This window comes from Eptatretus burgeri, chromosome 13 (genome assembly GCF_056783735.1).
Source record: "Eptatretus burgeri isolate ZD-2024b chromosome 13, Ebu_testis_v1, whole genome shotgun sequence".
Taxonomy (NCBI): domain Eukaryota; kingdom Metazoa; phylum Chordata; class Myxini; order Myxiniformes; family Myxinidae; genus Eptatretus; species Eptatretus burgeri.
Window position 1 is genome coordinate 80,929,952 of NC_140973.1, and position 25,648 is coordinate 80,955,599.

Genomic DNA, 25,648 nt, shown 5'->3' on the forward strand with positions numbered 1-25,648 from the left:
AAGCATTCAATATACATATGTCCCAAAAGTCAGTTATGTCGTTAAGTATGTGTGTAGTCAGATCCCCTTCCTTTTGACTCGTGGGAGAATCAAAGGCGTGCGTTACGATTTATTTTAGTTAGGTTATTACATCTAACAAGCCATATAGCAACCATCCCATCTGCATGACCCCTCGGCCAATTACGATCCACGGTACCATCGCACTTGCAGCCCTCGGTTCGCGGGCCACAGCGCACCTTTGACTGAGATGGATTCCCGAGGATGTTCGAGGCAGTTTCACCACCACGGCCTTTCTCGAACACACGCAGAGGGGAGGGTCGGCTTTCTCCAAACAAGGCCAAAACCCCACCCCAGAAAGGTATGCCGTGGGACCCTGTCCAATCAAAGGCAGACAGCGAGGTGTGTTCACCAAGGCCCCTCCCCGCTGAGGGAGGTCCATAAATTCCCGAGCACTCTCTGAGGCAGGGGTCTTTTTAGGGTCTTAGAGAGTTTTGGGTGGGTCTTTTTGGAGAGTTTTGGAGGGTTTTTGCTGTCAAAAGGGGTTTTTGCTCTGGCGAACGTGTCTCTGCTGGCCCTCTACAAGAAAGGAAAGAGTGACCCCGACCCCTTTCTCCGTGGACCCTGCTACTCACCACCTAAGCTCTGCCACGAACCTTGAGTCCCACACGTGCGACTGGGGATCAAACCAGCGACCATTGTCAGGTGCCGCAGCACGGAGTACCCCCTTTCTCCGACGGCCAGGTACCCAACCGAACTCTGACCCCCAGCTTGTCTCTCTCCTCAGCTGCAAGGGTCCAATAAAGAACTCTGGGTTTCTTTTCATTTTGTGTGTGTGTCTGCGTGTGGGCCCGTCTTTAAGTTGAACTGAATAAGTGTTTTTGGATCATTGTAAATACTTCTTGCATATTCGCGTTAAGTCTTGCTTTGTGTCTTCATTTACTGAAAATAAAACTTGTTAGAAATCTTCCCAGTTCGTTTCCGTCCCTTCTTGAATTGGTCCAGCATGGTTCGGATCTGAGTTTAGGCGGGGTTTATCCCCGATAATCCATTCATTCCAGCCGGCACGGCTTTGGCAGTTTCCGCTCGGCTGCACCCGAACCGGAGTTGGTAGTCGGTAGTTGGAACTCTACCGCAGTCGGTAGAGTGACCCGGTTTGAGCAAGACGTGCCGAGGGCGTGGTTTCCCCGGTAGTTGAAATCGCGTAGTTAATTAGGTAAATTGGTTATAGACAAATAGACCCTTCGCTTCGCGGTTGAAATATTGGCGTCCACGGTCAGTTAAAAGACCCGCCGGCTCGCGGAGTTATCCGCGCGACCGCCGACAATTCCGGGGAGTTTGGTGGGAGACGACGCAAGCTTTCCCCACCTAGTGGTCGTTCTCGCCATCGACCCCCGGCCCACAACAATATTATGATTTTTATTTATTTTCATTATGCAATTAATAAATAATTGTGCACCGCTCCCTCCCAATTCCATCTCCATGTCCTGCACGACGGCAAAGTGCCTCAGCAATTTCGCGTGCTGGAGGATTTGTTATTTATTTATTTGGCATGGGGGTGGTGTTCTTTGAATGTACCGCTATTTTTCCATTGTTCACTTTGTCTCTGTTGTCCATATCCCCTGTCGATTTTTTTTTTTCTCACTGTTGTCCATTTTGTCTTTGTCCATTTGTTTTTCGCTGTTGTCTCTCACGTTTCCTTATTACCTTCGCCGAAGGATTTGGAGAGGGCATTGCATATGGGTCCATTTGTTTGTTTGTCTGTCTGATTGTCTGTTTGTCTGTCTGTACAGAGCTTTCGTGTTTTTCTCTGCAACCGCTTGTCAGATTGAGACGAAATTTTCACCATTGGTGCGACTACTGCGAGAATGTTTTAATGGTAATTATGACATCATAGGTGACATGATGTGGCAGCCACATTGGAAAAACGGAAAACTTTAGACCTCTGTATCTCTGAAACCGCACGTAGGAAAAAATTGAAACTTGGCACAAAGTAAGTACTCATGGGGAATGAGTGTGATTTTTTTTTTTTTTAATGACGTCATAGGTGCCCTTGTTTTGACATAATTGCATATGCAGAACACCACATCCAATCAGTATGAAATTTTTTAAGGGTCATCTTGGGATAAAATGGTTCACAGAAAAAAATTTAATTGCGTCATTGGTCACGTGATTCGGCAGCCATGTATATATGTATGTATGTGTATATATATATATATATATATATATATATATATATATATATACATATATATATATATTTATATATATATATATATATATATATATATATATATATATATATATTTTAAACCTTCAAAAATTTTCTCTCTGAAGTGGCTGAACAGGTCGAGGCGAAACTTTACACGTATGACCGCCTGTCCATGAGGAACAAACGGTTCATACATATGATGTCATTGGTTACGGGGTTTGGCAGCTATATTGGATTTACCCTAAAACCCATAAAAATACGCCACTCTGAAGAAGTCCCGGTGAGGGTTTGCAATCTCTGATTGCTCTTTTTCTTGTTTCTTTCCATTTTTTTTCATCTGCTGTCCATTGTTAATTTTGTCACTGCTAGACTGGAAGCGTTTTAAAAAATGTTACATTGTGAGGCATTTATTAGTACAAGCTGTCAACAAGCCTTTCCAGGGTGAACTTGATGCACTGAATTTGAATCCACTTGTTGCGAAGCTCAATTTTCAATCATAAGTGCACAAATTTGCGAATCCAGCATGGCCGCCAAAAATGCATTATTTTAACATTTATTCGATACAGAAATTATGTACACAAGGTATAACAAAGGTATATTTGTTGTTATCGTCACATAAACATTGTGTGCCATTGGGAAAACACCGATTTTCAGTGCAGCACATGATACTAAAACAAACAGCAGGGGCCATCATCATGGAATATTCCAATCAGTCGACTGCCGATAACATTTCGAATATAACCAACTCGTCAATTTTGTCATATTTTTGCGACATAACAATAATCCGATATTTGAACCAAATATAATAGCATATCCACCAAATTTACCCCAATTCAAATTGGAGAAAGACTTGCAAATAAATTATACATTGAGAAGTAGAAATAGTCATGGTACAACCAAGTCAACATTTGCACATTCATTGTCTGACATGTTGTCTCTGGAACCACAAGCTCTGGTGCAAGGCATTTTCGCTTTCTTACAGGAGCAGCGAAGTGTCCTGCAGCCTATGCTACAGGAACAGGAATTAATGTGCTTACACACTTTCGGTATAGGATCCATATCTAGGAGTGTAGTAGGCCCCAGCACATTTCCTTGTCGTTCCCATCCCATATGTTCAGGTTATACTATTTTGGGATCGGGACAATCAGCTTGCTTCCAAATTAGTGCTTGGTGATGGGACCGCATGATCGGGAAGCGTAGTGCATCGCTCGTTGGAGGCATAGCTTCTGCCTTGCTTGTTTTAATGCCAAAATATCGATGTTCGAGGAGAAATGAACAAATCTACTACAGACAAGATTTTGTGGAATAATGATCCTGTTTCATGATCCATGGATTGGATCATGCATTCAGCCGGGCAAGTGTCGATTTGTAAAATTGGTTCATAACTGACACCATGAACCTGCTTTATGAAACAACTTGACAAGATCCTTGGATCGTGTGACTTGATACAGAGCGTGTCCGTGGCCTTTGTGTTTGGGTGTTCTCTCCTTCCCTCCATCAGCACCAGAGACTATGTCCTGGGTGGTGCTCAACACTTTTTACCTTGCTGCAACCTCCTCATCTCTGGCTTCTTCCTCTTCTAAGACTTTCTGCCCTTCATATATGATACACAGCAACATGTACAAACTATCAGGAACACAAGTTAAGGCAGCTTCTTCCCTGACAGTAAGACAAGGGTGACCTGAATCAGCAAGGCGTTCCCCACGGATTTTCAAGTCAACGTGAATCGGTGAAAGAAAAATGTCTTCTTCAGGCTCGGACGTCAGCCTTGTGAACGCGTCATCCTCGATGGTGTCTTTGTCTGGATGGAGATGAGTTGGAGCAGAATTCACAAATTCACAGGGCACCAGTAACATTTGTCTCTAAGACAGATTTGTCTCCGATGGATTGATAAATTGAACCACACACACTAACTTTGACTCCAGTTGCTCTTTGGAAGATTCATGGTGACTCATAAAGGACCGAGGTATTTCATTACCCGAATCAATGAACAGTCACATATCACTCCCACGCATTATTCAGCTGAATTACATTGCCTTTCTCTGCAGCATAGACAAGCTTGTTGCATGGCCAAGCCATTGCCAGACCATAATCTTTTTCCGGCATCTTTGGCCGTTCCTGTTGATCGCTTGAATGCCGTGAAACACAGGAGGGGATACCTCGCTTCAGCGGATATCAGCGGTCCAACTTCGATGGCCATTACGTGTTCAGTTCATCACTTGGGCTAAATATATCCTCCAGTCGCTCTATTACTTCTCGTTTTTTTTTTTTTACTGTCTTTCAGTTGTTTCCTCCTACTCAAACGTGCTGGTGAAGCAGTTTCCAATTGTCATGGATTTTATCAACCGAAAGGAGATAGGAGTAAGTGGACCACTATTGGAAATGAGGTGCGGTTGAAATTTCGAGCACGAGCCCTTCGTCGGAGCAAAATGGAAGGATTACTGCTTGAAATCTGAGCCACACCTCATTCCCCACTGCGGTTAACATGCCTTATCGACCTTTGGTTAATCAAACCATTTGTGTTATTTGTCAATGCAGACAAACACCATGACATTCACAGAGACCACTGTTAATCCGTTGTGGGTCCATTTGGAGTTCTGCTTACCTGGTAGGGAAGATAGACACACGTGCGGTTGAGATGTTTGCGCTTAAAATGAAAAGCTGCAGAAAGTTAAACATCTTTTCCCCCCAAAATTAACAACATTTAATCACAGGCCAGATGGGGGGGGGGGGGCGGAGATGTGGCTTTGTCTGAGTCTTTATTGACAAAGGATGGTGGGTGTCCATAGAGAGAAACATTGCATGAAATGATGTGAAAATGGGACGGTTGCTGTTTGAAAAAGAACACCGACAAGAACAAATGGAAAATTGCTCACAGTCAAACGTGCAAACAGGTGCAATAAATTAAATATACATTTGACTTGGTTCGTGAATGTTCTTGTTGGGGATCCCATAAAACGTTGGCAAAGTTTCACATTTATAAGAGATTGTGATGAATCTTTTCTTTTTTTTCTGCCAAATGTAAGAAGAAGGTGCAACAATCTTTCCATTTCTTAGGGTCCTGAGTTTGAGCCCCGTTTTCCGCTGAATTAACATCAGGTGGGGTTGATTCAGACTGTCATCCTTCTGAGGTTGGCAAAATGAGTACCAGTGTACTAGTATAAGGGCACAGCGTTAGCGGCGCAGCCACACCCCAACAAAATGCTCGCTACTTGGCAGCCAAGCTGCCATAGTCAAGAAGAAGAAGAAGAAAGACTTTTTACATGATACGTGCTGCTTCTTGTTTGATGTTAAGCATTTAAAGGATAAGAGCACGGACAATCCCTATAGGTTGGCATCCATGGAGAGGAGGAAATTCCTCCTGAGAAAATGCCCCGCTGAGTGCTGTGAGTATGGTAGGTGCCATTGTTGTGACGTCACTGGTACCCAGAGTCGGGGAGTGACAACACTAGTGTGTGTGTGTGTGTGTGTGTGTGTGTGTGTGTGTGTGTGTGTGTGTGTGTGTGTGTGTGTGTGTGTGTGTGTGTGTGTGTGTGTGTGTGTGTGTGTGTTAGTGAGAGTGAGAGATAGATGTCTGAGTGACAGCTCCATTATGAGCCTTAAACCTTGTATGAAATCTAATGAGCAATTGATGTCTCATTTTAATTTATTTTATTCTGTTCCCAAAATGCAAGGGGTTGTGAAAGGTGGAGGAGATGCATTGGCAGGAAATCTTTACTTTGGGAGGGAGAAAAGTCAGATTGAAGACAGTCCAGTTCCCAAAAATTGTGGGTTCAATCCACCATCTTGGTTTCCAGATGCTGTTTGCAATACCAGTTGACCAGGTGGCGCTGATAGTTTCTCTTAAAAAAAAACATGCTGCGTACCAACCTGCTTTGCAACAATCAAGAGTGCTTCCTCGTTACCTTTTTTACCCGTTACCAACTAGTCCTTGGAGGTGGAGGTCACGGATGAGCTCGATTCAAAGAGTAATTGTTGGTGCCTCCCGGTCAGCTGATGTGGCAAACAGCAGCTGGAAACCGAATAGCCATTTTTATCCCCTCAGAATTCCTTGCGGTATATATGTCGTGACATCATCATTATGTCTGAGGTCAGTTGTCATTGATCAACGAGGACCAAACCAACCCACATTTTGACTTTGGACTTCAAAGCCAAATATGTGTATGTGAATGTGTCCGGTCCATTTGGCTCTACCTGTCGTGCGATGATCCCCATTGCTACATCTAAACAATACCCGTTCTCTCCTTTTTTGGTTGGCATTGCAAATGGTTGCCCGAAAGGATGCTGAAAACTATTATTTGTGAAACGTTCCTCGATAACTGATGGTGTCGTGCATTGGAGAACTACGTTTGGTTTTTTTGCCTCATGCATTTACCCTTACCTTTGTTTCTTACCTCTCAGGACCCTACCTCTGCAGCGTTACCGCATTCGAGGCCAGCCACCTTGCCCCTGCCTCGACCGGGGACTCTCCCACTTTACTTCTCAGGCCACAGTCCCGGTGTGGTTGTTCAACAAGCTTTTCCTTCGCCTTCCTCTCCGTCGGTCATCACTCAAGCACCGTCATCCAATCGGCATCTCACGTGAGTTTCTTGAGGACGGAGACCTTTCGATTGAGATCCAGTCACCGAGATACTTGTACAAGTTTTGTTCCATCGTGTTTACGAAATGCAATCTCGAATTTTGTCTTTCGGGGAAAAACCGCTCGACCGAGGACTTGAAAGACTATTTGTAATTTCGGCTTTGACTGTGTATGGCACTTTGTGGATATAAGCAAAGTGACTGTGTATGGAGGAGTGAGAGCACAGAACACACCAGGACGTAACAGAACGGAAAGAGGGGCAGGCTGAGGGAAACCGCAGGGGGGTGGGGGGGGGGTGGGTCGACACAACACAACAACACCAGGGTAGAGGGATAAGTGCATTGAGATTTGGACGATGAAAAGACATGAGGAAGAATGAGAGCAAGGGTGAGGAAGGGGAGATAGAGGGGTGAACATTGGGATGTAGGTGTAAACTCTCAATCACAGAAGTGGAATGCAAAACTGGGGAAGAAGCAGGGGTGCCACAACAACAACAACAGAAATAACCAATAGGAGGAAGTGGGTGGGGGAGGGGGAGATAACCTGATACCTGTCTGCAATGTGAAATTAATTGGCCCAGATCCTCGGTTTCATTGGGGAGATACCGATGGTTGTGAAGGCCTTATAGTTTCCACGGTGTTAAGCTGTGCAAGGGGTGAGGCAGGGGTGCCAGGCCAAACGGGGAAGCAGTACTCCATCAAGCTGTGCATAAAGGCCTCGTAAGGAAATAAAAGTTCAGCTGTGCCAGAAAAGACCTTGCACGACAGAGGATGCCCAGTCGGCGGCTCGCTTAGGCCAATATAGATATGTGATTTTCCCAAGAAAAATCATTTTAATGCCTATTTTTCTCAGGGGAGGGGGAGTGCTGGCATTATTCTTGGGATGGGGGGTATTTATATCGGGGGCCTTCACGAGAAGGTGGCTCTTGCGATAGATTTCTTTGATTGCTTGTTCACTGCACCAGGCTCCGAAATGTATGTGACGGGCAACCGTGATATTAATTAAATCCGTTTTCTGGCTTTACGGTGTTTTATTGAGTGTGGGGGGGTTGGTGAGGCCCAAAATGCTTGAGTGACTTCATTTCCACCAGAGGTTTGTTAAGGAAGTAGATGGGAGGGTTCACCAACCAGTCCTTTCGGAGAGACAGAGTTGAGAGTGTGTGAGGCTCGAAACTGCAACTTGATCCCTCGAGGTATTTGAATTTTCAGTGAGATCTCAATGTTCCTAACATGGACATATTTAACCGTCAAAGTTATGAACTACCTCGCTATTGTAACAAACCGCACGCATGCGCTCCGAGTGTGGTGTGGAATTATTCACACTCTGACAGTGGTGACCCTGCAGCCTGTGATCTTAAAATAAATAAGAGCAATGCCCATCATCATCATCATCGCAGCTTTTCATGAGCACTTTTCTGGGACGTTCCCTGCGGTGTCTGTCTGTGTGTGTGTGTGTGTGTGTGTCTGTCTCTAGGCACTGCTGTTTTAATATAGAAAAATTTATTTTTAGTTGTGCTGGTGTTGGTTCTGCATCACTTCCAACCAGTTCTTTCACAGTGAGGCTTTAACTTTAAGGTGTTTGTTCCGACTTCTTTGTCCTTTAAAGAGTGTTTGTCCTCGTCTCCTCTTTGTTCTTTATTTGTGGCGGTGTGAGAGAGAGAGAGAGAGAGAGAGAGAGAGAGAGAGAGAGAGAGAGAGAGAGAGAGAGAGAGAGAGAGAGAGAGAGAGAGAGAGAGAGAGAGATATATATATATGTATATATATATATATATATGTATGTATATATATATATATATATGTATATATATATATATATATATATATATATATATATATATATATATATATATATATATATATATATATATATATATATATATATATATATATATTGCTTGGTAGTTAAAGAGATTGTTGAATGTTTCTGATGTTGATCTCTTCTTCGTTGCTCATTGTTAGCATTTGCAGAGCAAGCTTTCACCATTTGGCTTCTTCGGACTTACCTGCCATGTGATACATCGCTTCCAATTATACCTGCGTGCGAATGAAGCTGATCACGCGACAGGTGCGATTTCAAAAGCAGTTTGCATGAGAGGCAGCAGCAACAATTTCAAACAGCCTGCCAGACAGAGTCCATTTTGTAAATGTTATTCGAGGCACATTAGCAGGCCACATCAAGCACACCCAACAATGACTTCTTGAAAAATTGCTTCAAGACCCATTGAGTAGGCCCATCAAGTTTTGACCACAGCGTTACTGTTTGTAACTCTTAAAGTGTTCTTGTGCAGGTGCTTTGCTTATATCGACGAAGGTGCAGCTGTAGAGCAAGCTTCTCCCCCCCCCCCCCCAGACAAAAATGGTATCGTTAGGAATCTGGTTTCTGAGAGTTGGTGACATGTCCAAGTATAACGAGGGTTTCAATCACATAAGTTCCCTTCACTTCATTCTCCTTTCCTTTCCGGTTCTTTGGTGGTGGTCACTTCTCTTGGTCCTCTGAGAGATTTGCGTCCAACAAAAGTTAAGTAACCATTAACCAGTAATTAATTAATTCACATGAGGCTAACTAAACGAAAAAAAATAAAAAATAATAATGTTTGGCAACAAGCTCAGGAGATGATGTTTGCAAAGTTCTTGCTTTTCATGGCATAACCAGGTCTGATTTCGCTCGACCATTCCACGGGTGATCAAAGTTCAGGAATTTCTAGAAGTTGAGGCAGAATCCAGAAGCGACGCTCTTACTGACCAGCCTGGAATCTCATCAGGCTAACATTGATGAAATCGTCGATTTTGTTCTTCACGTGATCTACAACAGGCCGCAAAAATAAATCTGCATTGCTATTTAGTGGCGAAGGATAGAAACGAAGATTCTCACCATCGCAGAGATTTCCTCCAGATAGGAAATCGCTCGAATGCCACACCAAGCGCGTCCACCTGGTTGTGCATGGCACGGTGGATTGTTTGAACGGTTTATATCAACAACTGGATCCACTGATATGCAGATGGAAAACTGTGAACGGTAAACTCGTTTCAATTCGGTACGAGGGAGAAGCACTACCCGCGAAGGAAGCGCTCGTACAGAAGTCACAGGAGCAAGACGGTAACAGATAATCTCTGCTGGCACCAAGTAGCGAGAGAAGGACTGACTTTGCACACAAAATTAGTGCATTTGAGTTTGCTGAAGATGTGAGCTTGGAATCGGATGATGAAACGGATGATATGTCCGTTGACTCGAGCTCTGAAGACGAGGCCAAAGGTACGTTGCTGCACACGAAAGGTAAATATTACTAATGTTTCATTTTGCCAATCAAATGTTGATGATATTTGTATAACAATCCTTGTCATTTGTACTTACCTTTAATATGCGTTACTTGCTAGCCATATTCACTTAATGGCAATTGCTATGAAGTGAATTAACTGAAGTTCGACATGATGGAATAGTTGTCGATGAATACATTTCTGAATGAATTCTTGCTTCAATAGTTGGTGTCGAAGCTGAAGTTCGTCGTCTATGCCTACTCATTCTAACATGATCACCCTTTCTTACACATGCCTCTTGATTACTGGCCAATTGACTTGCTGTCAACGTCTACGTTTTGGCGTCAAACATTGTGCGTCAATGCTGATGCCAATATGACATGTACCCGTCCGATGGCCCTTTACCGATTTGTATTTTATCACATTGACCATAAATCAACTTCGATTACCTCCTCGAAAAACAAAACGAATCAATTAACATCTGCATTTATTCACCAAAAAAGGTTAGTTTTACTGGAGGTCCATTCATGGCCCAAAATGGGCACCTTGGGCACCGTTTTCCAAAAATCAGTCGACTCCATCGTTTTCAGTGTTTATCTGTAATCGGAGTTAATTCTCTTAAAAAAAAAGAAGTTAACACCCTTTCCCGGATGGGCACAACACATGACTTTCAAAATGACGTGAGGATGCAAGCGAGGCCTTATGTGCATGCGCGGTGTGTAATGTTTACACTGATTCGGTTCGGCTCGCCGGGCACTTTTATCCTGCCGTTGCTCGTGCGAAATCTGTCATTCAAATTGTCTTTTAACGTAATTTTCACCATTTCGACCAAAGAGTGGCAATGTCAGACTGGTCAACCATAATTGTTATGTTCCTGAATGCAAATCGGACTCACGGATATACGAGAAATATCTGTCGATGAGAGGTGTTGAGTTGCTTCCCTGTTAGTACAAACTCGTGGTTTCAGTGGATACATACAACCCCCCCCCCAAAAAAACAACAACACAGGCACGTACACACACGTACACACATACTTCTCCTTTTAGCAATTAATGCAAAAAATCTGCTTTAATTTCTCTTGTGCCCCGGAACCAAACAAAACGTATATTTATATGTCCTCACAGCTCCAATCGTTCCCCCATTCCAAATTAGTAGTAAATATCATCATTTTAAACTTACCCTGTACATTCACGAGCCCCGGATATGTTCTTCCCATCAGTGTTCAGAAGCATCCAATCCAGATACGTCGTCCATTCACTGGTAGCGATCGGTCGGGGAATTTGTGGAGCACACGCCTGTTCACTCAGGCCTTGCACCGACCCACGTGGTCAGGAGTTTGTACTATGAGAAGCTGCCCGTTTGACGAGCTGAGAAAGTTCCCCAAATCTATCATTGTGCAGTCCTTTCTTTCAGAAGCTTTGTGAGCCATTTTCGGTAACAATCCGTATCCCGGATACACACTAGACATTATTGCACCTTGAATATCATTATTTCGTGGGATTTCTGCACATGCGCATCGGGCATTCTGGGGCGGATTACGTCATTTTGAAAGTCACGTATTCTGAGTCTAACTATTCCAATACCCAATATTCCAATATCCCATCCGAATACGTTCATTATTTTTTGAGATATCCTGCTCACAGAGAGACAGACAGATAAACAGGTGAATCTGTAACCCTTTGGTCAGGTCAGGTCAGGTATGGGAGCATGCGCCAGAGAAGCATGTCATTGCGTCCACTTTCCGCCAGTACTCCAGGGGCTTCTGTCTGGCCATCCCCCAGGCAGATGCCTGGCCCATCCCCATCTCCTTGAGATGCCGATCAACCTGCTGCAACCACTAGGCACGTGGTCGGCCCATTGGCCTCCTCCACTCATGAGGCTCCCTCGCTGAGAGAATCTGGTGAGCAAGATCAGCGTCAGGAAAACGAGCCACATGTCCATACAGCCGCAACTGATGCTCACGGACTATGCAGGTAACAAATCTCATTTCAGTCTCTCTCAGCAACCGCTCGTTGGACACAAAGTCCAACCAGCAATAGCAATGGATTCTCCGAAGAGACCTGGTACCAAAGGAATTAAGTCTCCATCTTAGATCCTTGGTCAGAGTCCAAGTCTCACATCCATAGAGTAAGACTGGAAGCACCAATGACCTGAAGACTCGGACTTTCGTCATCCCGCACAGGTACCGGCAGCGCCACACCCCATGATCCAGTGAGTCCATGACTCCCCAGGCCCGACCCAGACGTCCATTAACCTCTGACTCACAGCCGGCAGAGACATGAATATCACTGCTAAGGTAAGTGAATCTCTCCACAACCTCAACATCCTCACCTCACCTTCGGTGGAGGAGGTAATAAGTGAATATACAGAAAAAATAAGGCTTGCAAAACTTGATCCCTACTGTATGATAGCCTGAATCTATATACAGTATTAGCATCAGGTCAGGTCATGAGATCTGTGACTGGTACCCTGTAAGCCAGTCAGATCTGATTTCAGGGTCAAGTTGATGGTGACTAAACCGTCTCCCCCACCAGTTTCCATTTGGAAACTGGTGAGAAGGGTGCCTGGACACCCTGGTGGAACTAAAAACAAGATCCATTAAAGGGCGTATGAGCTTACTTCAGAGCCATCGTTCATCCAACAAAATTCGCAGTGATTGCTACTTGTAGACAAAGTTCCCAGCCCAGTAAGGCCTTCCAACCAACCCGCACAAGTCCAGCATGGAGTGGTAGGCCTAAGCCAGCATGATGAGTATTCCAGAAAGACAATGACCCCAGTCCCCAGCAGTTCTGAAGCTCTGGACCAAGATGGTGGCTCAGCCAGGCAAGGAGCAGGGTATGCCCAACAAAGATTGTGTTCATACAGGTCATCACTGGAATCTAGAGTTTCCACATACAACGTTCGATGCCTACTCAGAGACAACCATTTATTCGAGCTTGAGGAAGAACTTGAAGGAATATACTGGGACATTATCAGACTTGGTGAGGTTAGCTCAGGGTTCAAAGGGTTAACAAACACATTAAACATTGTCCAGGATGTGAAAGTATCGAACAATGTGAATATACGAAGTGATCTTGGAATACTTTTTTGCAAAATACATATTGATACCAGATTAAAGAGACAGAAACTTATTGAGAGCAAAACACAGAAAAGCAGATCGAGAAAACCTGAAAACTAAGAAAGAAGCATTCCAAATGGAGCTTAGAAACCGGTTCCAGGCACTTCAGGAGGAAGCGAATGCTTCTGGAAGAAGCAATCAGATTGTTGATATCATTCAAGAAAGTGCATTGAAGACAAAGAAAGAAAGAAAGAAAGGAACAAGTATCCAAAATTTCAGACAACATCAAACAACTTGTGAAAAAGAGAAGAGAAATGAAAGAAATATGGAATCGGAATTCAAAATGTGGATTACATAGAAACATAAAAAACTAGAAGTGCACTCGGGAGAGCGCATACCTCCACCATGTAATGCCTGATCCACGAGAACATATCTGGCCCAATACATTTTTGACATATCGTCCTATCTCTCAATGGTGAAGAATCAGTTTAAAAATTAAATTAATATCATTTCCAAACTCGTATTCAGATCTTCACCAAACTCAAAACAATTTGTTGTGGTCACACGCTCAGCATGTCCACCAAGTTTCGTCCGAATCCATCCACAACTTTTTGAGATATCCTGTACGCAGACAGACAAACAAACAGACAAAAACAAGAAGACGTTGTGCAGAGCATGATAGTTGCAAAATCCAAAAAACAAATTTGACCTTAAAAATAATTGTTGGTTGAATTCAATGACCAAATATGCAACTCCTCTTCAAATTTCAAGTCAATCAGATGAAAACTGACAATTTTAGAAATTCGGCCTATATTGTCCTTTTGGCCGATGTGGACCTTCAAAATAATTGGCGAGTTGAATTCATTGACCTGAAATATATATCCTCTTCAAATTTCAAGTCAATCAGATGATTGGTTACCTCGGGCTACCTCAGGTTCTCACCAGATTCTCCAGAATCGCAGGCCGTCGCATACGGATAACTCCGTGATTCAACCACGCGACCTCAACTCAACCAATCACGTGCTAATAACTCAACCACGTGACATCGGGTCCTCCGTCTAATGGAAACAGGTTACCTAAAATGGTCACGTAATCTAATTACTGGGGGACACGCCCTTGGTACGCCTTGTTTAAACCGGATCACCTTACCGGATCAGTTACGCAGCCGAGCGTAACTGCTAAGGATGTACAGGATAGAAACAGAACGTTGGGGGATAACGTCCAGGCAAGGCTAAGATATGGACCATGCTGGACCAATGAAGGAAAAGATGAAAATGAGCTGGGAACATTTCTATATAAAGCATTTATTTAAATTGGTGAGGAAAGGTATGTGATACAGTAAATGGGGTTTATTATCATGTATAGCAGGGATAGCAAGGAATTTGGGGGGGTGCAACAAAAGGCAAGCAATTTACAAAAGCAGACACAGAACAGACTTATTCCATTATATCTTCTACAATCTCAACTTAGGCTACGACAGGCGCCAACACACACACACACACACACACACACACACACACACACACACACACACACACACACACACACACACACACACACACACACACACACACACAATGAAGACTAGATAGCCAGAAGGAAGGATAGCAGATGAGAACAAACGACCTCTCAGTACCTGGTATGGTCGGCTGACCGCGTAACCCAATATGCTTTGAGGGATGCTCCGCTTGAGCGATCCCACCTGAAGAGTTGGCCCATTATCTCTTGCTTGATCACTTTGTTGAGGCTCATGGAAATGTGTGCTCTGCACTGGTCCAGAAGAACGTCTGCCGCACACCAACCCCGAGTGTAGATGCAGCGACAGGCAGACAATGAGGTGCAGTAAAGAGAGGGTGGAGCGGAGAAGCGGAGAAGTGGGCGCGGCAAACAGGCGGAGACAGCGAGAGGGAGGAGAGAGAGGGCGGACGGCTTCGCGATCCGCCTTATATGAGCCGAAACGATGCGCCGCCATCCAAATCATGCCCTTCCATTGGATCCCGGCCCCACCATTCCAGGCTCCTGGGGCCGGAAGCGGCCTCATTCGCACATCTGGCGCAACACAGCCTGGAGCCCTGCACCGAACTCCCAGGCCGTGTTCTGGCGACTGGACGAGGGTCGTGTTGGTCCCGCATGTCCATTTGGGACGCCCCGGCGAGCTGCGGTTGGTGCTGTTAGCATGCTTGGCCCGTCCCCGCGCCACGCGGTCCGAGTGGCCTGGGTCGCACAGCATGCTCGTTTGGTGGAAAATTGCATCAATGCGGTGGTGCGTGGAGGCAAGGGGTGATTTTTCCTTTGTGCGGGAGATGTTGCCGGGTGAGGTGGTGAGCGCAGGTGGAACAAGGTGAGACGCCATTGTAAATCGGCGCCCATATTTGAATGAAAGGACGCGCCGTGTGCGTCCTGTACAGTGTCGGTGGAGAGTCTCTCATAAGGTGGTTGCCTGGGTGTGGTGCCTGCTTCGATTTGTATCTTGGATAAAAGGAAAGGGTTGGAATGAAAATCAGGATTGAATGGCAGATAGAGATATAATTAGACCAAGCTGTAAGACCCACGCAACGCACTTCGTCCCGTTAACCCATTAGACATGAGGGGAAGGTCTGACTGCACGAAGACTAATGAGATAACTGCCTGGGGATCACTGCATGTTGGGTGCCATTGCCTTAGAGGCAAGCAGTTTTTCAGAACCGCAACAATATTAACAGACACAATTATGGAAGGATGAGACACCATCACAGTCCAGCTTGATAAACTATATACAGCTTGCTTAAGACAAGAGAAAGTTCGAAAGCAATTGAAAGGAGCCAAAATTGTTATCCTCTTCAAAAACGGAGACAAACGGGATGTTAACAACTATCATTTAATCAGCCTACTTTCAAACCGACTGTATATGTGTGTGTATATGTATGTATGTATGTGTGTATATGTATGTATGTATGTGTATATATATATATATATATATTCAGAGACATCATTCAACTGAAGGAAAAATCTCCGGAATATAATGAACCTCTCTGCATGGTATTTATTTATAGTCGATGAGAAGGCATTTAACTCTGTAGAAACAAAATCGGTGCTGGGCGCGTTACGTCAAGAAGGAGTGGAAAAGGTCAGGTCAGGTCAGGTCAGGTATGGGAGCATGTGCCAGAACAGCGCGTCGCTGCGTCCACTTTCCGCCGGTACTCCAGGGGCCTCCGTCTGGCCATCCCCCAGGCAGATGCCAGGCCCATCCCCATCTCCTTGAGATGATGGTCAACCTGCTGCAACCATGAGGCACGTGGTCGGCCCACTGGCCTCCTCCACTCATGAGACTCCCTCGCTGAGAGAATCTGGTGAGCAGGATCAGCGTCAGGAAAGCGAGCCACATGTCCATACAGCCGCAGCTGACGCTCACGGACTATGCAGGTAACAAATCTCATCCGAGTCTCTCTCAGCAACCGCTCGTTGGACACAAAATCCGACCAGCAATAGCCAAGGATTCTCCGAAGAGACCTGGTACCAAAGGAATTAAGTCTCCGTCTCAGATCCTTGGTCAAAGTCCAAGTCTCGCACCCATAGAGCAAGACTGGAAGTACCAAGGACCTGAAGACTCGGACTTTCGTCCTCCCGCACAGGTACCGGCAGCGCCACACCCCATGATCCAGTGAATCCATGACTCCCCAGGCCCGACCCAGACGTCTATTGACCTCCGGCTCACAACCTGCGGAGACATGAATATCACTGCCAAGGTAAGTGAATCTATCCACGACCTCAACATCCTAACCACAAACAGACACAGACAGGACAGCAGCATCCAAGATGTCACCGAAAGCCTGGATCTTTGTTTTGACCCAAGAAATCCGTAATCCCAACGGCTCCGACTCCTCATTCAGCACCTCGAGGGCCCCCAAGAGGATGTCTAAAGTCTCCGCAAAGATGACTGCATCATCTGCAAAATCAAGGTCCGAGATCTTGACATTGCCAAACGATGCACCGCAACTTGATCTCTCCGACATCCTCCCAAAAATCCAGTCCATACAAGTGCTGAAAAGTGTGGGGGCAAGTACACATCCCTGACGAACTCCAGTAACAACTGGAAATAAGTCAGAGGCGGTACCACCACACTTCACAGCACTCTCAGTACCAGAGTAGAGTTCAGACATCAGATCGATCAGTTTCGGTGGCACCCCACGAAGAACAAGAATCCTCCAGAGGACATCCCGATTCACTGAATCGAACGCTTTACAGAGATCAACATAGGCTGCAAGCAGCCCCTGCCGAAACTCTCGTCTGCGTTCAGTGAGGACACGAAGAGCAAGGATACGGTCAATCGTTGACCTCTTTGGTGTAAAGCCTGACTGCTCTGGACGCTGGTGCTCAAGCAGATGGTGGCGAACCCTATCGAGAATTATCCGAGCAAAGACCTTGCCCGGCACTGAGAGCAGCGTCACCCCTCGGTAGCTGTTGCAGTCTTGGCGATCACCCTTCCCTTTCCAGAGAGGGACAACAAGGCCCCTCTTCCAGTCAGTTGGGATGATGCCTGTGTTCCAGGCAGAGCACAAAACTGCATGCAACGACGCGAGTGCAGCATTTCCACCAGCCTTGAGAAGTTCAGCATGGATGCCACAGATCCCTGGAGCTTTGCCCCGTTTCAACTGGTTCACCGCAGCCCGTGTTTCCACAAGCGATGGTGGACCACAGTTGATTCGAGGGTCAGCAACAGGGATTGTAACACCCTTGACGTCCAACTCGACAGCTGGGGGATCAGCCTGGTACAACCGCTCAAAGTAACCGGCCCAGCGAGCCTTCACTTCAGACTCCTCTGTCAAGAGCCTACCACTCTCTGCTCGAACTGCAGTGCTCCGAGGGATGGGCTTGGATGAACGTAATGCGCGAATTCCCTGTAAGCGGGACGAGAATCACCTGTCCACAGGTGATGCTCTACCTCCTCACAGATTCCTCGCACATAGGCCTCCTTGTCCACCCTCAGTGCACGTACAGTTTTACGCCTCAGCTCCCTGAACAGCTCAGCTCTGCCATTCAGCCTGGCCCTGCGACTCTGGTCAATGGTATCCAGTGTCCCTTGAGAGACAAAATTCTTCTTTGCCCTGCGGTGAACTCCAAGGCATCCACCGGCAACATCAAGGACGGTGGTCTTGAAGGTGCTCCACAACTCTTCAGGACCCCCCAAAGCACCCAGACCCCCCAAGTGTCCACTCAGCCTGTTCGCAAACTCCTCAGCTACTCTCTCATCCCTGAGCTTGGCAACATCCAGCCTAGGCTGGGATGGTACCATTCTCCAGGATTTAAGGTGCAGCTTTAGAGTTGCTACAACAAGCCTGTGGTCAGTATTGAGGAACTGAGCACTCCGGTAGACCCTGCAGTTCTGGATCATCCTCCAACGACCGTCAATGAGGACATGGTCAATCTCCTTTGCCACACCGCCAGCGTTGGAATACCAAGTCCAGCGATGAGCATGCGGGCGCTGAAACCATGAACCAGCCACCCTAAGTCCATGACTTCTTGCAAAGTCAAGGAACTTAGTGCTATTCTGGTTCATAGTTCCTGACCCATGGGGACCAACACACACCTCATAACCATCCCTATCAGTTCCAGTCGATGCATTGAAATCCCCCAAGACTAGAAGTGTATCTCGTCTGGCGCACTGATCAACCACAGACTCGAGTGTGGCGTAGAATGCATCCTTCACGGTAAGATCACTCGCCTCAGTCGGAGCATAAATAGAGACCAGGGAAATGACACCTAAGGAGTGACGAATCCTTAATCTCATAATACGCTCGTTGACCGGTGTTACCTCAATTATCATTGGGGTCAGCTTATTGGACACAGCTACAGCAACTCCTTGGCTATGGTAACCATCAGAGCGACCAGACCAATAGTAGGTGTAACCACCCACCATTATCTCGCCGCAATCCGGTCTCCGAACCTCAGAGAGAGCTGCAATCCCGATGTCCAAACGCTTGAGCTCAGATGATAACAGAGACAGGTGATCATCCTCTCTTAGGATAGGGACATTCCAGGCACCCACCCGAAGGGACCGCCTCAGGTTAACCCAAGGAGACCGCCGTCTGGTGGACGACACCTCAGCACCACTCCGACACACTCTCCCGCAATCTGACCCAGGGATGTTTCCCCGTGGTTTCCCTCCTATCAAAGACTGGGGGTCCCGAAGGTTTTGCCCCAATCCCATCATCCGGTGAGCTGCCCTGCGAAGGGAAGCTGCACAGGAGGTACTCCCACGGAGTGGGTTTTCAGATTTTTTTGCGTTTTTGCGTTTTGCGGAATGAAGCGTTTTACGGTGGCTGGAGTGCAAATCCTGCCACCAACCTCCAAATAAGAAGTAACCCAACTGCAGGAGGACGTCCGCAGACACAGTTGGGCACTAGATATGGATGGCCGTTGGCTCACAAGGAGCTCCTCCGCCCTTTGACAGGTTTTGTTTTTAATCCTGCTGGGTGTCCATATCCAAACACCCTCCTCACCAGAAAACCTGGTGGGGGAGACGGTTTAGTCGCCGACAACCCGACCATGGAACAGGTTAGTACAGGTTTACATGGTACCTGTAGCAGGTCACAGATCGAACCTGACCTGACAAAAAAGGAAATATAGTGGAAAAGGAAATATATTTAATTGCTGAAAGATATGTATACAGATTGTCCAGCTACAGTGACACTGCACAAAGGAAGTGGTAAGATCGACATCAAAAAAGGAGTACGACAAGGTGACACAATCTCTTCCATATTATTTACTGCCTGTCTGGAGTATGCATTTAAATCACTTCAGTGGGAAGATGAGCATGTCAACTTTAATGGAGAAAAGTTTAACCATCTAAGATTTGCAGATGACATTGTTAGGCAAGAAGACTTAGAGAGAAATGGAAACCATGCTCAGGGAACTCACTGAAGCCAGCATGAAGTGTGGGCTGAAGATGAACATATCAAAAACCAAAGTAGGAATGAACCTCCTTGTACCTCATGGAGAAATCATAATGAATGGAAACCGAGTAGAAGAAGTAGAAGAGTACATATACATCGGGCAAAGCTTTAGCTTGAAGGAAAAGAATCAAACTTGGATGGAGACGATATGGAAAACTCACGGTCATGAGAGGTAGCTGACCAATATGTCTGAAAAGGAAAGTTTTCAATCGGTGTATAATTGGTCCCCTACCGGTTTCATCGGAGGGGACTATTGGTTTGCTCTCCGTCTGTCTCACCTGTGGTTTTTCAGAGTATTTTTTTCTCATCCATCCATCCATCCATTGGGACCATACTCTACAGAGTGTTCCCTACGCAGTCTCCTTGGCTATTGGACACAATCCTGGACGGGTCGCCATTCCGACACGATACCAGAGAGCTGGCACTCATTTTGCCGACCTCAGAAGGATGACAGGCAGAGATGTCCCCCATACCCTTTAACATAGTCAACTGAAACTTGGTATATGGCTTTATTATGATAAGTTATAAGAACAAGTTCGACTTTCAGGGCATTTAGTCAATATTTCACAGTTATGTCCTTTTTTTTAAACTCAGAAGATATCACATATTATTCATGGGGCAGTGTTCTGCTGCCCTGACCCCACCCCAATGCTCTACATTCATTGGCTGGACAGCTGGCTTGACTCCACCCCCCAAAAATTATGCACCGCCATTGCATGAAGCAGCACAGATCGGCAGGCCTTAGGCCGGGGTGTTAGTTCATGGCCAACGAAACTGGAATGATACCAGGTATTTAACCACGATGTACGAGGGTCAGTCAAAAAGTATCCGCAATATATTTTTATTTAAATAATATATAACTACAATTGAGCATTATTGGTTCGCGAAAAAATATTTTCACGAAAAAAATAAGTGACCACCATATTCGTTATTGGTGTGTGTCTGTCTGTCTGTCTGTCTGTCTGTCCCGAGCATAGCTCTGTGGGTTTTGATCCGATCCTGATCAAATTTTGGTGGGAGGTTTATATCATGATCTAGTTGTGTTTTCCTGAGAATGGGTGTGGTGCGCCCATTATGGGCGGAGCTACACCCAAAAAACATGTCTTTTAGGGGGTAGCCGATTTCAATTTGCATCTTCTCCTAGGGGGTTTGTCGAATCTGACAGGGGTTTCGGTATTTGGTTAGCCCAATGGCACCTGCATAGCCCCACGGTGCTCGATTTTTCATTTTCATGTCAAGGTCACAAGGTCACGAACTTAGAAAATTGCGAATTTAGACCTAAAAATCATGCGACCGCCCAAACTTTGAGGGCTAGGATGACAATATTTTTTATGCATAATCTTGAGGTCATTCCCCACCTAAAGTCTTGAAACCATTTTGCTCCATTTCGAACACCTTGCCCGTGGCGCCCCCTTCAAGTTTGTTTTTACGTTGATTTCATCAAAGTATGGATAATCCGAGGAGTGCGAAACGTCATATAGCCTATATGACGTTATATTGTTCCTGGAATGTTCCAGAGGAAGTTGTGCACCAAAGGTCATAATCCTTGACCTTTGAACTTTAAAGTTCACAAAGGTCAAATTTTCAAAGTTGTGGGAATCGAACCGGGTTTTCGACCTTCTTCGACGAACTAACTCCAATAAGCTATAACACGTATCCTGTTTCCTTATTTTAATGTCCACAATATTGTTTTGTGACCTTTAAAGGTTATGCAAAGGTCAAATTTTGAAAGTTGTTGAACGAAACCGGGTTTTTGACATTTTGCAGCAAATAACCTGTCAATCGTACCACATCATGTTGATCATTTTTTATAACTTGGTCAAACATTATCACATTGTCTCATCCTTGACTTCTGAAACAATCAACATCGTCAAATACTGCTCGTGAACCATCGTCGTCTTCAGACTTGTTTTTCCTGCACTTTGTTTTACAATTTTCGAACAATTTTACAACTATAATTGAGCATCATTTCCCCACATAGTCCCCCTCCTTTTCAACACACTTTGTCTATCAGTTCACAAGCTTCTGTATGCCCTCAGAAAAAAATGTTTTTGGTTGACTGACGGAGCCACACATGGTGGCTGGAGGGGAGTGGGGACCATGAAAGCTTTAGCGTCCAAAGTCAAATCATTTTGGAGGAGTAGATGATACATACATATCTTCTCTGCACGATAAATAGATGGTGGTTCATTTGATTTGTAGAAATTTGTGGAGGTGATACATAATTGCTTTCAGGTGTTCTGGTAACTGCCGGGCAATGGAAACAGGTGTTTGATTCACCGTTCATATCGTCCGTGTGCATTTTCCGAAGGCTGAGTAGAGATGGTGTTACAGTTTCGAGTGATGGCTCTTTCTTCCGCTTCACCGTGGGTTTAGATCTGTGATTAAGGTCACACATCTAAACAGGTTTATAAATGGGCACAGATTCAGGTTAAGAAATGGACAGCACATATTGTCAGGTCAAGCCAAATTAGATGTGTTACTTGCTACAGGTACCATGTAAACCTGTACTAACCTGTTCCATGGTCGGGTTGTCGGCGACTGGACCGTCTCCCCCACCAGGTTTCCTGGTGAGGAGGGTGTTTGGATATGGACACCCAGCAGGATTAAAAACAAAACCTGTCAAAGGGCGGAGGAGCTCCTAGTGAGCTCATGGCCATCCATATCTAGTGCCCAACTGTGTCTGCGGACGTCCTCCTGCATTTGGGTTACTTTTTTATTAGGAGGTTGGTGGCAGGATTTGCACTCCGGCCACCGTAAAACCCTTCATTCTGCAAAACGTACTATAAATAAATGTGAAAACCCACTCCCTGGGAGTACTTCCTTCGCAGCTGCCCTCCACAGGGCAGCTCACCGGATGATGGGATTTGGGCAAAGCCTTCGGGACCCCCACTCTGATGATGAGGAAAACCACGGGGTAACCATCCCGGGTCATATTGCGGTAGTGTGTGTCGGGGTGTTGCTGAGGTGTTGTCCACCAGATGACGGTCTCCTTGGGTTAACCTGAGGCGGTCCCTTCGGGTGGCCGCAGCGGCACGCTGCTCCGGTGCATGCTCCCACACCTGACCTGACCTGAATCGTGGATATGGTATCCCTTCTCAATCGTGGTGGAAAACCACACTATCTAGCCATCTCTGTTGTTTCATAATAGTGCTCTGTCAAATGTTCCGAGCACAAAAGTGAACATTTTGTCGGCCCGATCCATCCTTGGGTATTTTGGACAAGCCTAGTCCAATTTCTGGCAAACTTCGGGTGTTTCGGCCATTGGTGTAGCGTGAAACCATCTCGGTTTGTATAACTGTACAAGCACCAAGGACTAGACATATATGTGGATAACCGAAAATTGTTCACCATTTGAATTAAATCGTGGAGACAGCACAAATCTAGAGACAGTACGAATCTGGGCGGTTGACTTCCTGGTGTGACGTTATGGCTTGCCATGAAGAACAAGATTTCGACTTTTAATCCCAAAATTACCTACTTTATAAATCGTAAATCGGAAAGAGACACATCATATTTATTTTGTCGGGTAACAAGGGATAGATTAGCGTCGAGGTGGTCTGAACGCTGGGGTTCCCCTGTACCAACAAAAATAGAGAAAACGTTAACAGCAGCACAACACAATATGGAACGAAATCCATCCATTGGGACCATACTCTGTGCAGAGCGTTGGTACTGACGAAGCGGTCTCCTTGACTATTAGGTACAATCCTGGACAGGTCGCCGCTCCGACACAGGATACCAGCAAGCTGGCACTCATTTTGCCGACCTCGGAAGGATGATAGGCTCAGTCAACCCCACCTGGTATTAATTTATCAGCCGAGTGGGATTTGAACTCAGGATCCTAAGATTCCAAGCCCACCACCCTAACCATTAAGTCAACACCAGGCATATGGAACGAAATGTTCGGTATTTAATACAAAGATAGTAAAACAAATAAATGGGTCAGAGGAAAAAAAAAACTCAGGATATCTTCAAAGCAATCAAACTCAAGAAATGGAAGTGGGCAGCACATGTTAGCAGAAGGTCAGATAACAGGTGGGCAACAATATTACCAACATGGAGACCGATGAGTGGCAACAGAAACGGGGGAAGGCCACGCCTAAGATGGAGGGATGAAATAGACCATTGAAGAACCTGAAAATACATTTACTGATTCATCCATAGACGTCACAATTGGTCAGACAAAGATGACAAAGTTTGTGGAAAGTTGTTGAAAGGTTTTGCTGGTTATGATTGGAGGAAAGTGATGTTGAATGAATTTTAATTCTTGATTCTTTGTCGACAATTCAATCGACCCTGCTTGTTGGGGACGAGCTATCCTGACCGTTGGCGAGGATTTGATCGCGTCGCTCATGTTCTATCTCTATTTCCTCGAGGTCGGAAAACATACCACACTGTGGAGGAATGGCTATAGTGTCCGCTTTGAATCAGTGGGGTTGGCTATTTGATTGTAACCCTGGCCAAGTCATATCCAAGACATTAACCATGGTACATCCTGCTTTCTTGCGTGATGCTTAGCATTTAGAAGGATAGAGCACAAACAAACACCATAGGTCTGCATCCCTGGAGAGGAGGAAATTTCTCACTTGTCCCGCTGACTGGGGCAAGAAAAGTGACGACGTATCGATGTTGTATGCCTGGTGTTGGCTTAATGGTTCGGGTGGTGGGCTTGGGATCCTCGGCTCCTGAGTTAAAATCCCACTCGGCGATTGAATTTTAGTTATTTATTTATTTATTTATTTTTGTATACCTTGTCGAGGCTCGTATGAGGGCTAATACACAACGCACAGCAAGGGGGACATGAGACAAGAGTGGCGGGAGTGGGAAGGACAAAACAGTGGGGAACAGAGACATTAATTTTTAATTCCAGGTGGGGTTAACTCTGCCTGTCATCCTTCCGAGGTCGGCAAAATGAGTGCCAGCTTGCTGGTATCCTGTGTCGGAGTGGCGACCCTTCCAGGATTGTGCCCAATAGCCAAGGAGACTGCTTAGGCAGCACCAACGCTCTGCACAAGAGTATGGTCCTGATGGATGGATCGATGTTGCTGGTCCGCAGAATGCCCGGGAAGTTATAGCCCCAAACTCAGCGGCTGTAATTGTCTACTTAAAGTCAAGTCCAATATTCTCATGTACTGTATTTGTCTGCACGCATGTGCGTGATTTGTTTTACGACTCCTCCATGAACCATCGACCCTGTTTAAGAAAGAATAAAGGAGGTTAAAGGTTGTGCCCTCTGGACCCTCTGCCCCTCTTTCTCTCCATTTGTTTGCTTAATCTGCCATTGCCATGTTATAAATGTCAAAGTGAATTTGCAATAAATTTTCAAACTAGGGACCATGTGCACGTTGCATATGCAAAGGGTGATGGTGGGATTGAATCGAAAGTGAAACATTTGAGAAAAGGAAAGAGGAAGGGGGCATCGTAGGGAAGAAAATGAAGAGATCGGGAGCACATTATGAGCGAGGGGAGGGAAGGTACAGCATGAGTGGCATAGTGGGGTCGGTAAGTGGGTGGAAGGCTCACTTTTTTTGCATTTTCGTTTGTTTGTGCATAATCTGGAGTAACTCCTCCACCCCAATCCGTCTCCCTCCCCAAATGCTTGCAATGTGTCAT

General features: G+C 45.6%; 1 protein-coding gene across 9 annotated transcripts in view; it reads left to right on the forward strand.

Moving 5' to 3' along the window:
• LOC147014905 (cyclic AMP-dependent transcription factor ATF-7-like) overlaps positions 1 to 25,648 on the forward strand; it is a 176,518-nt gene that overhangs the window by 83,959 nt on the left and 66,911 nt on the right. For all 9 annotated transcript variants that reach the window (XM_085853348.1, XM_085853349.1, XM_085853350.1 and 6 more), the window contains exon 6: positions 6,611 to 6,789. In XM_085853348.1, the coding sequence (XP_085709474.1) occupies positions 6,611 to 6,789 (179 nt within the window). The remainder of the gene's footprint in view (positions 1 to 6,610; positions 6,790 to 25,648) is intronic.